This window comes from Drosophila virilis, chromosome 2, assembly GCF_030788295.1.
Source record: "Drosophila virilis strain 15010-1051.87 chromosome 2, Dvir_AGI_RSII-ME, whole genome shotgun sequence".
Lineage (NCBI taxonomy): Eukaryota > Metazoa > Arthropoda > Insecta > Diptera > Drosophilidae > Drosophila > Drosophila virilis.
Window position 1 is genome coordinate 26,808,409 of NC_091544.1, and position 16,553 is coordinate 26,824,961.

Here is a 16,553-nt window from a genome sequence, read left to right on the forward strand (position 1 = left end):
TGCTATATATATGTATATATATCTATATCTATAGAACTTGGCAGAAGCATCATTCCAATAATGATCTGTTCCGTTCTGTTTTTTCAAGACATTATTATATATAAGTCTATTTTCATTAGTCTAAACTATCCTGGAATACTGGAAAAATCTAGCAATAAGTTCATTAATAGAGAAAAGTAGTTTTCTCAGAACACAGAATCTGGCTTTTGGAATGATTGATTCATAATTCCATATAATTTGTTACTATTTCCCGATTTCACTTATTTTTAGAAAACTAAAAGTCTAGGGGGTTTTTGGGTTTTATCCATTGAAAGAGTTGGGCTCCTTTTTAAGTGGGCAGATTACAGACAAGCAAAGAAAGAGTTCCGTTTCCAAAAATCACAGTTTGAAATGCACTGGTTTGCATTTACAGTTTTAGAGTCATCAAGCCAATAATAATCCAGAGCGTGACTTCGAGCTGTTTAAACTTGTTGCTTTATTTATTTTGTATTGTTAACTTCAGAGGAAGCTCTGATTGAGCAAGAAATTAAACGGAATCGCATGTATTTTGTAAATAATTTATTTTACATTTATTATTTTTTTTTTTGTTGCCTGCAATTTATTGAATTACAAACATTATTTTGTAAATGTTTAGCTTAAACTATGACGTACCAAGCTAATATGCTAGAGAATACCTAAACCTACGCAAATGAATATATGGTGTATATATGGATATCGAATATATGGGTTCTGTAAGGGTGATACGAATAGGAATAACAATAAAATTAATAAGAATATTAATTAATTTAATAGAAAAACGATTATTGACCATCACCCGCCCCACGCCCAAGACGCACAAGTTGCGGATGCTTAGATACATATATCGTGTGTGTATATATATACATACATATATGCACATATATATATGTATATATGTATATATACATATAGAAACAGCCAGTCGTGGCCTGCTCCTGGTATGACAAGACCTCGCATTCAATATGAGTTAAGTGTTAAGATTATTAGAACATTTCATGATGTTTTTGTTGTTGTTGTTGTTGTTTTTTTTGTTTGTTTTGTTTTTCTCATTTTTGTTGTTGTACATTTAAGAGCCCCACACTTAAGTAAACCGGCAAACACTAGTAATTCACAATCGGTTCTAGCTGCAGTTACCCATTAAACTGCCAACTTTTTTGTGGCCGTTCGTTCTCGTTCTCGTTCTCATCGAGCTTGGCGCTCTCGGTGCTGCTCGACTCGGCATCGTACTCCAGGTCGGGATCGGGAACCTCGGAATAGTGAAGATGTCCAACCATCTGGGTGCTACCGGGAGCAATTGTTGCCGCACCCACGCCCACCTGTGATGCGTGTGTGCCATCGCCGTATTTCTCCAGAGTGCGACGCACCAGCTCCTTGGATGGCTGCTTCATGTCCCAGGCCCAGCCAATCCTTTGGAATGTGTCCAGCAACATGGTGGTCATGTTCACCTTATAATCGCCCAGCTCAGCTGCTTTGTAGTCCCAGGGGAAGACATGGTGATAGTTGTGCCAGCCCTCGCCCATGGCCATGATGGAGACATAGATGTTCTCGCTGGGCATAATGCGCCTGCGCCAAAAAGGGAAGCAGAAGCAAACAATGGAATGCTGGCAATCATTCAATCAGCCAATTTGCACAGCTACTTACTTGTCGTATGGGCGTGAGCCCCACAGATGAGCTGCACTGTTCACGGACCAGGTGAAGTTCAGGCTGAACACATAGCGGAATATGCACTGATGCACAAAGGCATGATACCAGGTCTCGTTCCAGCAATAGACCGGCACCAACGTGGGCAGCACAAAGCAGAGCAGCGTCTTCAGCAGCACAAAGTATTTCTGATGGAATTGGAGAACAGGATCGGAAACAATGTCGCTCATATCGATTTGCCTGCCACGGCGAAGGACATCCGGATGCTTCAGCATCATCAGCCAGCCGACGTGCGAGAAGAAGAAGCCGCGATTGGCATTATGCGGATCGGCGTCCGTCTCCGAGTACTTGTGATGCACCCGATGATCCCGCACCCAATCATACATGGTGTTCTGCAACGAATACGAAAACCGATTCGAGTTTTTAGTTACGCTTGAAATACTGACAATTCGTCTAGTCTGGGCTTACGCCCGCCTAAAGGCACGCTCATTAAATATGACAAATGTATCTGTCAGATACGTTTTTTGTCTATCTTTTGTGTGGCAGTTGTTGTTGTTGTTGTTGTTGCTGTTGTTGTTGTTGCTGTTGTTGTTGTCGCCGCCTTTTGTCAATTTACAATTTCGGCACAAGTCGCGCGGTGACAAAAAGGCATTAAGCTGTTGTACTTAATGACGCAATTAATGTTAATTACATTACGACAAATTTACTTTACAATTCGCCACACGGCAAAACAAAGAAGCAAAACAAAAAGCACATAAACAACAACAACAACAATAACAACAGCAACAACTACAACGAAATGTTAACCGCATGTGGGAAACAACATTAGCGGAACATAAATTAAATGTGTCGACTAAAATGCCCAAATCATATTGCATAACACAGTGCTGTGCCGTCATAAGGTCACTCGCAGCTAAAAAGGTCGAAGAACGGCTTATCTGAAGGATTATCTGAAGCATTTGATTTCATTCAAATTAAAAATGGTGTGTACATATTTTTAATAACATTTTTAAGGATTTCTCGATATTATATAAATAAATAAAATAAATAAAAATGTAATAAGAAATACATTTTTAATAAAACTCATTTTGAAAAACTGTTTAAATTCCATATAATTTAAATTTAAAAAAAAAAAACTAAATTTTAATTTAATTATAAGTTTATTTAGTTTTAAGTTAAAATAAATACAACTCTATTCAAATTCAAGTTCTCACTAAAAAAAACTTTTGGCAGCAAAGCCTTTTAATAAAAACTTGCCTTAAAAAAAACCTTTAGTAAAAACTTTTTTCTTTAAATCTCATCAAAATCAAATTAATTTTAAAGCAAACAAGATTTTACTACAATTTTTAACAAATATCTTTCCAATAAAATCAACGATATTATTTATTCTATTATATTTTTGTTCATTGTACTTTTTGTTTAGACTTGATATTTCTGTATTGATTTATAGTTTGCCATTGCAATAAAAATAGTTGTAAAGGGTGATCTTTCTTTTCCAAGTATTTGATTGCTTAGCCTTTCGTGATTCATATATCTACACAAATTCATATTTATACTATCTACGTGTTAAACTTACCTGACCAGCAACACAATAGCTGATCATCAATAGACTCCTCAAGATCTTGTTGGCCTTGTAGCTGCGATGTGTCCAGAAGCGATGGGCGCCCGCGGTAACGCCAAAGCCAGCCACGCCGCCCATAAAGAAGGCTGCAAGGCATTTGAAAACAGTATAAATAAGTAAATAAAAATAAGAATATCAGAGGAGATACTAATAAAACTAGACTCGCCTAACAAACACACCCCTAACTCCGTCTCAATTGAAAATAACACCAACAAATATCGTGCTAATTGGATATAAAAAATAGTGTATATAAAAACAAAATTGAAAATACCAAAATTACATTTTGCGGAAATTGAGGCATTTGTGTTATGGTGTTAATTTGTTGGCCAAATCGGTGCACAATAAGCCCAGACGGAAGCTGAGTTGGCGAACGGCATCCGCCACAAGGCCAAGGCATGGGAACATTTTTCAAATAGCTTCATAATTTGACGTGTGACTGTATCTACGGGTTTGCCGGCTAATTGCAGGCTGCGGCAAACACGACAGCATAATGACAGAACACGTGACCCAAGACTGTGACTCGCAAACTGTGACCGTGCAGCAGTCACAGTATTTGCGTACCCTTGAAGTCCATGACGCCCACAAATGCGGCATGTGCTTGCCAATAATTGATTAATTGTTTAATGATGCCAGAGAAATTATTGAATTGTCACCAAACGATGCCGGATGCAAGTGCATGCATCTGCTTGCATCTGCCAATTGTATCTAACAGATACACGTAGAAATGTGCCTGCACGCCTACAAGCTATTACTACAATTAACGCGTTGCCAGTGCTTTTCCGCTACAACGACGGCTAATGACAATGACTAAAACAATAAAGAGAGAAATATAATCAGGCAATGACAATTACATTAGTCGAAGAAGCCAGCGCAAAGAAAATAATACAAATTCTCAGACACTGGCGAAGTCGTCAACAATATTCATAGATATTTCGTTTCACAATTTATACTAATGAAAAGTTAACGATTTCTTCGCTCAGCCCTAGCAAACGTGCCACCGCCCCCCGCCATCGTCCCGCTGCCAGCATGCTGCCACAAAGGTGTTACACACAGTCGAGTCCAACTGAATGAAAGATTAACCTTCAAAAGTTTATTGCTTGATGTTGCTTGGATTGCGACAAGCCGAAAAAAAAAAAAACAAAACCTGTTTCGAAAATAGACCCAAAAATGTTGGAACTCTATGTATTGCCCAGCTATCGGACGATCATAACATTTGACCACAAAAATTAAAAGCACTCAAATGAAATTAAATCAATTTAATCAAATTATAGAATGCTGCCAAAGTCTTAGAAAATGCGGGGTCATCAGGGTGTAGCCTAATCCAATTCTTTGACAACCAAATGAAAGCATTGAAAATGCAATGCCAAATAAATAAACATGTATGCATACATGTGAAATCGGTAAGAAACAAAAATGTTGTTTGCTTCATTTGAAAGTCAAATGAAATGCTTAGGCAGCATGAACTTTAGCCAGAGTATCAGGGTCCAAGACCTTTGTGCGGTTGTGAAATTGTCAAATGGTTCGATGTGGCCACCCGAAACTTCGCTCATGCTGTACGCGGGTTCAACGTTTCAATCAAGGACGTGTGCACAGATACATACAAATATATTGATATATCTAAAATGAATATATCTGAAATGCATTGCGGATAAAAACGTCTTTTGGCTGCGCGTTTAACTGACTTTGACTTTGATTTAACGATTATCGTATTTCTAATGCTAAAAGATACATTTTTCTAATGGTTTTTCTAGGGGTTTTCTTTAGCCGAGCGGGCGTTACTGAGGTACTGAGATAGATGTATGTACCATATTTGTTATACAATTAACAATATCTTGTATTTTTATTAGCATTATTATATTAAGTTATTTGATTGCCAACCAAAAGATATCACTCATAATAACCCATACAAATTTTGTAGTTTTCTATCAAAACTTTAATTATCACCGCATTTAGTAGAAACGTGGATAATGCTGCGCATGGTGCGAAACATCTTTTGTATAACATCAACGCCCCAGAAACTAATTAATATTATTACAGTTGCGACGATCGTGTCAAACACGACAAAAAAAAAAAGGACAGAGCGAAAAACGTATAAAAAAAAATGAAAAGAGTTAAATTTCGAAACAATCATCTGTGGATCATTGAATAAACGCTGCACGTCGGCCTGTAATTTGCCAAAATATTTACGAGCTGGACACCGCCCTTAAAAGGGTCTTGCAGCGTCTAGACAAGTGCGTGTGCGTGTGCTTGCTCGTTGCCCCGTGGTCCGCGGTTCGAGTCCAGTTGCCGCCGGAGAGCAATAAATATTAAAATTTACAATGCACGCATATTTACGTTTTTTTTTTGTGTTTTTCTTTTTTTTTTGCTGCTGCTTTAAATTACAATGGATGAATGCGTCCTGGAATTTGCAATGATGCGCCCATACATGAAAACTGACGCGCCGCTGCGCAGCCTGTACTGAGATCTCAATGTCAAACGTTGGGTTTTCTGTTTAATTTTGCTTGTTTTTTTTTTTTTTTAATTTTTTTTATTCTGTTTTATTATTTCAATATCGCATGTGGGGAGTACAACTTATGGTGATCATAAATCGTGTGTATTGAGCCATGGCCCTGGCTGTGACTTACATACATGGAGACGCTGAGAGCTCGAGTGGCCAAAATGGCGAAGATGCGGCTTAATTTCGATTTCGATGTCGATTTCGAATTTGTAGATTTGTTTGCCTAGGCTGAATGCGAGAATTTTCTAGTCGCATTTAATGCTGTTTACTTAAAAACAGCCTTGAGATATATGTATGTACATATGGGTTTTGGGTGATTCTTCCATTAGCCCCAAATAAATATGTGTCAACTGAATGTTCAGTGGTTTTCGGTTTTCTTTTGATACGTTTCGTTTTGGTTTTCGTTTTCGTTTTCATTTTCACAGTTCAACTGTGTCAGTTAATTTTTAAGCTGAATTTGCAAGCGAAGGCAATTTATGAAAATACGAGTACAGTACAAAAACAAATAAATGGCAAAACTAAACCAAAACCCAAACCCTATAAGCCCGTTGACATATGAAATTTCAATATGGCCAAGGCAACGAAGACAACGCCGGCAGCGCGACGACGACAGCGACGGCGACGGCGACGGCGACAGCGCGATGCTAGCGTGGTAGCAGCGTTCGCTGGCTGAGGGAAAAGCATGTTAAGTAGCAATTAATTAATGTCAATAAATGAGAGTTCGTAGTGTAACCGTAAATGTAAGCAAAAAAAATTATGAAATACTCGAGATGCCCCACACACACACACACACACACACACACTTACACAGTTACACAAGCAATCAGCGCAAGGCGCTCAAAATGTTTTCTACGCGCTTGTGCTCAATTCATTTTTCACGCTCTTCAGCCCAAGCGGCTAAATTGCAAATAATGGCCATAGGTGGGCAGAAGAGAGAGAGGGAGCGAGAGAGGGAGAGGGGGAGAGTGAAAGAGTGATAGGTTATGCGTAGAGTTGGAGCCGGAGAGCAGAAATGGAAGATGGGCGAATGTGAAATATGTGAATACGAATGTGAAGTACATAAGGCAACAAAGCATGAGATGACACCACACAAAAATGTTTATATACATATACATATATACATATATAATGATCAGTAATTTCCGAATCGAAGAAACCGCAGTTGTATTTATTGTTGATGTAACTGGCTGTTGGCAGGTGGGCAACAGACTCTTTTCGACACCTTTCTCAAAACTCACAACACATTTCCCCATCCGTATGCCCACCAGCTTATATAAGCCCCAATAATGGGTCGCCTCGTCCGACTTATACTCACACCAGAGGGTTGAGCTCAGGCGCAGCTCGTTCAGCGGATAGGTGATGAAACAGATGACGGCGACAATGTGCAGCAAGGAGATCTGTATGACTTTGTCCCATTTGAGCGGCGCCTTGAACTGCCAGCCCAGGATATTGTCGCCCTTGAAATTGCGCGTGTACTCCTCCATGTTGATTTGATCCTTGGGTATGTGATTGATCAGATGCTTTGGAATATTCCTGGGCGACGGCGGTGCTCCTACCGACATCGGCTGCTGTTGCTGTTGCTGCTGCTGCGGCTGCTGCTTGGGGCGTGGCGCCGACTCCGGCGATGAATCCTCACCGCGACGAGCCTGCACCTCGCTGCTCAGCTTGGCGCGGCGTGTCATCAGCGGGGGACTACCCTCACCTGTGCTGGGCATTGGCGTGGTGCTGCACACACGCTCCGATGTGGACAGGTGGCCCATTTGGTAGCGCTGTCTATGGCTTTGTGTGGGTGGGGGGAAAGGGGAAGGATTATGACTTGCGGCTATGCTATTCCGGGCTTTTCACTTCATGCACAAAGCTTGGGCTGGCGGAAACCCAGGTTTCGTAATTGCCGCTCCAAATCCAAAACTTTCTTCTTCACAGATTTACACACTAAACAATTTTTTTAATTGCTGTTGAAAGTACGTTTTGTTGGCTTTGTCGCCTGTTTTTTTGTTGGTTTTTATTTTTCGGTATTTTTTTTTTGTTTTGTCGCTTGTCGTTTTTCGCTTTTGGTTTTATTTGGCCTCTTGCTTTTGCCGCCTTTAAACGCGCACTTGTAACACTCGTCGTCTTGAACGCGGCCCTTTATGTTATTTCTCTTTGTTTTTGTGTATATGTGTATGATATATGTGGGCCTTTGGCGTAAGACCGCAGTTTCTCTTTGGGGCTGGGACTCAAGCTGGATTTGGGTTTTCCTTGCGCTCTGACTATCTAACGAACTTAACACGACGCCGTTCCGTAGACAAATGATCGCAGCCAAAACTTTAAATTTCTACCCTATGCCGGCGTTGGCTTTGACGTTGGCGTTGGCGTTGGCGTTGCTGTCGGCGTCGCTGTTGCTGCTGCTGCTGCTGCTGCTGCTGGGCTGACATACCACCAAACTGACTGATTGACCGACTGACTGAATGTTGTTGTTGTTGTTGTTGTTGTTGTGGTGCGCACTGTGGACTCAGAAAAGGTAAAGCAAAGACAAAAACAGCAAACTTAAGGCCAAGATTATGCCACGATACAAACACACGATATACACACACACACACACACACACATGCACCTGTAACAGCGCCGAACTTCGTTTCTGACTTCGGCACAGGGCTTGAGCTTTAGCCGCAGCTTCGTCTTCGGCTTCGACTTCGACTTCGGCTTCGACTTCGACTTCGACTTCGACTTCAACTTTAGCTTTGGCTTTGGCAACACCGCAACGCACAGCATCAGCCGCATGGTCGGGTAATTTTTTATTGTTTTGTTGTTTTTGGTTTTTTTTTGTTTTCTGTTGCCAGCTGCGGCTGCTGTATGACAGCTTCACAGACAATCGACAAGAAGTCTGCTGGCTGCGCGTCTGATTACTCAGCCAAGTTGTTTCCTGTTGAGCATTAAGCAAAATTGTTTGGGCGCGATCTAACAAATATGTTTTTGGATTTTCGAATTGCATGCATCAACAAATTGGCAGCTCTTGTTGACTAGCGAAATAGATTCAAATCATACAGCTAACTATGTCAACGTGTTATCATTGTAGTTTTGTATGCCATAAAAGACATTTAACGACGTATAAAAAAAAAAAAAATAAAAAACAAAATTTAAATTATGTAAATATCAGGTTTATCATTCGCCAGCCGATTTCTATTTGGCATATGTAGCTTAGAAAATGGCGCTCTGCCGGCGACTGTACCCAGCGTCTAACGCCCGATCAAATGTAGTGCAAAAGCATTTCACAATGGCCAGCGACGAATTCTGTCGGTAGCCTGTCGGCATTTGCATAATAACAAACATTTCTCAATCAATATCTCCTCCCATAAAATCCCAAATACGTGGCATGTACACACACACGCACGCACACGCACACATATAGCATGGATGTGTCTGTGTTGTTGTTGTTGTTGTCGTGTGGCCTTCTCCACTTTGGCTTTTTTGTTGACCAAAGTCAAAAACCGTTCGATGATCATGAAGTTCAACAACAACAACAACGAAACAAAGACTGCGTTGCTTTCTCTTTACGTAACGCCAAAGACAAAAGCCAAAAATTAATTAAAAGCCAGCAAAAACAGCAAACTAAAATAAAAAGCGAGCACTAAAAGGAAGCGCCGCAGCTCGGCGTGATCTTAAAAAAAAGAAAGAAAAAAAAGTAAAAAGAAAAACACATTCAGCTCGCACGGTTTTAACTATTTCGGCGATTCCCGTGCACTTACGAGACAAGCGACAAGCGACATTTTACGTGTGGTTGTTGTTGTTGTTGCTGTTGTTGTTGCTGTTGTTGTTGCCGTCGTTTTTGTGGTTTATGTTGTAAGCTTCACACATTAGCAAATTTAGCCGAACATCAGATTTCAATTGTCAAAAGCAAAAAGAAATAAAACATCCCTGCTCGACCACAAAGCACAGCTACACTGCGCAACATAAAGAGGGTAATCGCTGCATGTGCTTCAAAAGTATAGGGTATCGTTAGGGCGGGCCAGTTGAGTGTTTGAAGCGTACACTAATAATAATACTTATGTGAATTTAACTGTTTATCGTAACTATTTTCTAATAAAATATATTTTTTATTTTTAATTTACTATGTTTTTTGTTCATATTTTTAATATATTTTAGATGTTTTTTTTATTATTATTTAATTATGCTTATCGTAGTTACTTGAATGTATTGATAATAAATTTAAAGAAGTTTATCGTAAATATGATTTAATTTTTTTATTTTATTTTTTTAACTTGCGATAAGATTGTCAATATTAAAATATATTTTAGCCATTAATTGTACTAAAACATTATTTTAATCGCAAGATTTTTGTTTCACTATTTATTAAATGCGCACCTCGAGCCAGCTAAATAAATGTTTGTTTAATTTAGGTATGTTTATTGCAAATATTTAAATATATTGATAAACGTGCGAAGTCCGTTTCATAAACATTTTATATGATAAAATGTGATCTCCACTTTTTCCTTTCTCTTATTAACTTTACACCCAAGACTTTTAGAGTTCGAGCTTTGGCCTTAACAATTATATAATATCCAACTCTGAATTCCGAATCAATCTAATATTTTTGTGATATTTTAATTGAGAAAATAACCTAATCTCTCAATATGGGCCTAAATTTAGACCTATTTAATGTTATGCCTAATTGAGAACAGATTTGGGCATAACATGAAAACTCAGCACAGATTTAATAAAATTCGATTATTTTAAAATGCCTTGATAATATTTAAAATAAAACATTAACAATTAATTTGTCAGCAAAGTTTCTGCAAAGAGGTTAACAAATTATATTCAGGATCAAAAACACTTTTCTTTGACAACTTTACGATCTATCAGCACACATGGCAAATTTTGAGAGGATTTGACAAATTATTTCGTTTACTTCAATATTGCTGAGTGCTCGTATGTATTCATTTGGCCAACACTCGCAAAATATTCAGACAGTAGTTTGTTTTTTTTTTTTTTTTTTTTTTTTGATTTATTGCGCAGCTTCACGCAGCCAACTTTGCGCAGCGTCAGCGTTTTTTATGAGCTCAAAACAATCAAACATTCTGGGCCCCGAAGAATTGCACGAATCTGAACAAAGCCGATGACTATGTACGCATCGTTACCAAAAGTTTGGTCGTACTCTCAGTGCTAACAATGCGAGTAGTAAGCGTCATATATCTGAAAACTAATGATTTCCTTCTTTTGAGCCACATTTGGCCACAATCAAAAGCCATTCATTCCGGGGCTTTGAGTCGTATGAAAACACAATTTGCCGTCGATTAGTTGGCTAAGGTTCATTTATTTATTTTTTAAATTTTTTTTTTTTTGTTGTCTTGGGGATTTTCTGAAAAGGCGTCATTTGTTTTTGGCCAAAGCAGCGACTGCTTTGGTTCAGGGTTAGAGCCGAAGTGCACATAAGACTGGTACTTTATTTATTTACAGCTAAACTTGTTCTTTATTAGCTGTACATTGGTACTTTTGAATTTTCCCCGTCTGCTGATTTGGGTATTTACTTGCTGAAGCTCTGGTCACACTGGCAGCGGCAGCGCTAACAGTGCAACAACAAACATTAAATATTAAACATTACACAAGTTAAAGCCGTCAACAATAAATTGCGTATCTGGGCAACCTTCAACTGTCGCTCAGTTGACTATTTCTATGAAAATGAAAAAATAACAGCCAACACAAAAACAAATTAACATAACAAAGCGCAAAAGTAGGCACAACGCAAGTGCAATTTGCAACAAACTTAATGCCCAAACGGAGCATGAACAAAAAGCTATCCACACACGCACACACACACACACACACACACACATACACCATTTGTGTTTGTGTATGTTTAGCCTGCCACTGCCACAAAAAAAAGTCAAATCAATCAAGAAAAGCTGTCGTGAAAACAACGAAGAGCAAATACGCTTTATGATGTACTTTTAAATTGTATAAAATATAAAAATATGTTTATATTTATATATTTTCAATTGATCATAAGTAGAGATTTATCAAATAGTACAGCGTGGCATTCAACTTAGAATATAAATCAGATATTATATACATAATTTTTTATACTCTATATTTATAAAGCATAAATCAAGCTATTGTTAACATATTTTTTATATACTTTTTAGCCATTTTGTAACGCGTTTTACTATATTTTTCAGTTTAGTCAAAACCTTTTGACTTTAACAGACAGCTTCTGCAAATTTAATTCAAAATTCTTTTTATTACATTTTTAGGCTATTTTCATTTGTATAGCCCCATGAAGGCTTAATAATTATCAAAGCTTTGGGATATAAGCATCTAATATTGCACATAATGGGACCATTAGAAGCAGGCTATATTTAATTTCTAGTCAATTTTCCATATAATTAAGCCAAGAACACACATTCTTTATCATAGCTAAAGTACCCCACAGTTAGGGTATTGGAAACAACTGCAAACTTTGCGCCGGCGCAGCTTTTAGCTGGCAAATTCATTAGTAATCACTTCACAGTCATTAGGAATTAGTACAAGTGGCTCATTCACACACACACACACACACACGAACAGACTATAAAACCCAAAATCGCTTAAATCTGTATATATTCAATAAAAAACTAAATTGTGTTCGAGCGTTCTCTCTATGAAAAGGAAAGCGAAAGGAATTCCAATGTGTAGAGTTTACATATATATTGTAAACGAGTATAGATAACTGTGTTCTATAACTGGTTAATTAGATCATCGGCGACACCTCATATAATTTCTTTAACTTATCTTCTTGGCATCTATGCAAATAGAGCTATTTCTGAGCATTTATCTGATATTTGATGACCATTATCTATTAAAAGGAAGTCTCACGATCTTCAAGCGTTTGTAGACAAATGCAAATAACATGTTCGCACCAAAAGAGAAGACAACAACCAAAAGATACACAAAAAAAAAACGCTTTAATCGCGTATGCTCGACTACATAATGCTCTGTATACCTCAATCAATATAGTATTGTATTGCAACCCAATATGAATTCCAGATACCTTATGCAGTTTATTACGCGTGGTAATTCTTGGGTGCTGTTAAAGAAATCAAAAGAGTTTGTGAATGCGAATTTAAAGGAATTTTATGAGAAATTACTAGAGCTATCCAAAATTGTAGTCTGTGTATACTCTATGAAAGATATATACCTCTTAAAGGTCTAACCAAGTCTGAAAATCGATTTTTATCGATATTTACGAAATGGGATGAGATATCGACTAAACATTGATAGGAAATTCTAAGGAATATACGTACTCTATGGGAAAACAGTATACCCTTTTGTAACTCTCTTCACTGGGTACAGAGCAAAAAAAAGCACATTTAAATTCCATTTAATTTGCAATGCAGAACTCAGATTGAAACGCGCCCAGCTTGATTGGGCGCAACTCAAGCGCAAAACCTGGTCCCAAAAAACTGTTGAACGAGTCAATATTTGAGTTGGCAACCAGCAGGAGCGGTGCGACTAGAATACCAGACGATCTATGTATGCTATTTAGCTTTTAGACGCATCATAAACGGAGTTTTATTTCAGTTTTTCTCAATTTCAACCAGGCTTCTGTGCGGGCCAAGTGCGTAAATATTGACGCATCAATCAAGCGCTGGGCAAACATTGCGTATTAGTGATAATTTATTGAGTGCGACTCATTTAATTTGCTCAAAGTGCCAGCAACAAAGCGACGACCGATCCGCACCCCAGATAAACCCCCGTCCGCTGGAAAAACCTCAAGCCATGCGATGATGGCCAAGTTGAAAGGCAGTCAAAAAAGCAAATGTTTACGTTGAAAATGTCGTTGGCACTCGTAAAACAAATTCGAAAGCCTAATTATAAAGATTTGTGAGCTCATTTAGGGCCGCTCGCTTTTGGGCTTGCACTTGGTTTAGGGTTAGGCAACCAGATCCGCGCTGCAACTTTACTTGACAAACCTTGAAAATCTATTTGATCCATTGAATACAATTTAAAATGGGTATAAAGAAGCTCTGTCCCCTGCAGTATATTTTCTATCCTTGATTCTTGAGAGACTTGTTTATTTATTGGTAACATCTTGACACAGTTTCAGAATATTTTATTTTTTTGTCAACCGTCTTCACTCTCCACGAAATTGGAAAATAAACTATTTTGCATACGCTCTGTCCATTCAAAATAGGTAAGAAAGGGTATATATCGTTTTGGGGCATGTGTTCGTAAAAGGCAGAAAGATCTTGATCAGAAGTGTCTGAACGCGTCAATTTCCGAAAATACAAAAGCTAGAGACTTGAGAAAAATTAATTATATATTCTACTAAGCTAAGCGCGAGACGAGCTATTATTTTTGTCGAAATTTATGAGTTTTTTCGCCAAATTTGGTATGTGGGCTATCAAATGGTATACGCAGGATATATTTCACTTTTTTCTTAACTAAAGCTAAAGCCTCGATACACATGTTTCGACGCCATGCTCATGAACTAGAAAGTTTAATAAATGATCGGACTATGAGCACCGAATGCATTCAGGAAGAAGCACAGCTGTGTGTGTGTGTGTGTGTGTATAGAAGCAAGCTAGAATGTATGAGAATATCTACAAGTCGAGCACTTCTTTAAAAATGTGTTTCACTTTCAATGGCCATTTTTTATTGTTTTTTCTGCCAGTTGATTGATTCTTTTTATTTTTTATTATTGTCAACTACCTGCGACTCACATGAACTTTTCCCGATTGAGATAATGATTGGCTGGCAGAGCATTTTGCTCCAGCTTCACCTGCTCCTCGATGCACTCGACAATGGGGCGCTTTGTCTCCACGGCCAACGTGAGGCCGTTGCGCACCGCCACCGAGGAGACGGTGCGCAAATTCTTGGCCATATCGAGGGCCGCAAAGATGCGTATCATGGTGGTGCCCGTGCCGCTGGCATAGTCCCCAAATTCGCCGCTCTGGTAGTCGTAGGGCAGCAGGTAATGGAACTGTGGCCAGAAGGACTTCGTGATGAAGAATATGCTATTGGAATCGGTGGGCTTGAAACCCTTGTGTATGCTCCAAATGAAGTGCGCCGAGTTCACCAGATTGCCCACATTCAGCACAATGAGATTCCTCAGCCAGAAGCCCACAAACGTGGACACGCCGAGCGTTTCGCCAAAGTACTGGAAAGGCGTGTTCACGGGAAGCAGCACATTGAGCCCAATATATAGCAACACATAGTAGCTGTCGGAGCGGGATTAAAGCACACACACATATAAGTTGGTTTTGAAAACTTGGCGTCCGGCATATGGTTAGCTGGAAGACCTACCGCTTCTGGAACATGACAATGCCATCGTTTTCCATATCGCTCATGTCCACAGTCAGCAGCAGCTGCTCCTGCTGCCGCGAGTACTTCAGCAAATTGCCGTGGAGCTGGGCATACATGAAGCTCTGTTTACTGTAATACGGATCGTCGTCCTCCTGGAACTTGGCATGATGCAATCGATGTGCCTGCACGCGGCTGTAAATGGTGCCCTAGACAAAAGACAATGCAGGGGTTAAATAACAAATATCTATAAGCTAAATAAACTATTTTTAGACACTTTGAAGGTCGTTGCATATTTTTAAATGTAATAAAATGAAATTGTCTTAAAAAAAACATGTCCTCAACTTGTAGGAATCAAATTTTGCGTGGATATTTTGAAAGGCAAATGCGTGGCTCCCATTAAAAACTACAATTTTGTGCAAATTATATATTGTATAAATTATATAGAGATATATGTGATCTATGCTTTTAATGAGATGTCAATTAAATATTACGAGCTTGGCACGTTTACTCTGAAATAAACAATAAATTGCATGATAAAAGTTAAATTCTTTACGATTGTTTTAATCGGGGCTATATGCATATAATATAAGCATCTCTAACCCCACCAAGTGTATTTATTCTTGATCAGCATCAATATTCGAACAGAGCCTATAAGTTTTCGAGGAATCGTTCCTATGGCAACTATGTGATATGGTACTCGGATAAGGCTAGTTTGCATATGCGTAGGCATAGTTGCACAGGCAGCAGGATCAGGATATATCTGCTTGGCTATTGATATATCCTGTTTTATGTCCTTTGGAATGCCTGCTTCACACATATCCTGACGAGATTCGAAAACCTCGTAACCATTTAGTTTTCTAATTTGTAAATGTAGCATGACAACAAAATGGTTTCGTTTCCCACACTATCATAACCGTTTGGGGTTGTGTTATGTGCTTAGGTTGCTGTCTTGACTAAACGTGCGCAGAGCAAGCTCGGTTGCAAGCTCTGCCGCAAGCTTTTGCCAGCGACGTCTCCTAGAAGGGCACCACTAGACTCACCTGACCGGCCAGCGTCTGGCAGAGCATGAGGAATACACGGAGCGGTACGGTTGCAGTAAATGTGCGATGCGCCCACAAACGATGCACGCCCACCGTCACGCCCAGCATGCCCAGCAGGGTGAGCAGGGCCGCTAATCAAAGAAAAAGTCAAAATCGGGCAGGTGTCAAACCGTAATTACGCATGCAACAACAACAGCTCTTGACTTATTGAACTCACTGAATAATATCGTTGGCCATGAGGCGCTCGTGAATGTTACATAAATGCCATAGGTGCCCAGTATATACACATGGATATAGAAGAGCACCACTGGCCAATTGGCGTCCCGCTTCTTGAACTCCGCCTCTGTGGGAGCATCCTTGCTGCCGCTGTTGACTGCATCTGTCTTTGCGTGTCCTCCCATTTTATATAGCCTGTGGGTAACTCAGCAGCAGGCAACTGTCACGGACGCCAGCTGGAATGCTACTAACTCGGACTTCA

The 16,553-nt window shown here is 39.2% G+C and overlaps 2 protein-coding genes across 2 annotated transcripts; both read right to left on the minus strand.

The window, feature by feature from the left end:
• Positions 1 to 826: 826 nt before the first annotated feature.
• On the minus strand, positions 827 to 8,045 carry LOC6632428 (acyl-CoA Delta(11) desaturase). The gene is made up of 4 exons (XM_002056064.4): positions 7,093 to 8,045; positions 3,236 to 3,366; positions 1,660 to 2,051; positions 827 to 1,581 (listed from the first exon to the last, which is right to left on the minus strand). The coding sequence occupies exons 1-4, from the start codon at positions 7,535 to 7,537 to the stop codon at positions 1,149 to 1,151; spliced, it is 1,401 nt and encodes a 466-aa protein (XP_002056100.1). The 5' UTR covers positions 7,538 to 8,045; the 3' UTR covers positions 827 to 1,148.
• A 6,317-nt stretch (positions 8,046 to 14,362) lies between these two features.
• On the minus strand, positions 14,363 to 16,532 carry LOC6632429 (acyl-CoA Delta-9 desaturase). The gene is made up of 4 exons (XM_002056065.4): positions 16,293 to 16,532; positions 16,076 to 16,206; positions 15,036 to 15,241; positions 14,363 to 14,950 (listed from the first exon to the last, which is right to left on the minus strand). Exons 1-4 carry the CDS (start codon positions 16,474 to 16,476, stop codon positions 14,449 to 14,451), a joined length of 1,023 nt encoding a protein of 340 aa, XP_002056101.1. The 5' UTR covers positions 16,477 to 16,532; the 3' UTR covers positions 14,363 to 14,448.
• Between the last annotated feature and the right edge of the window lie 21 nt (positions 16,533 to 16,553).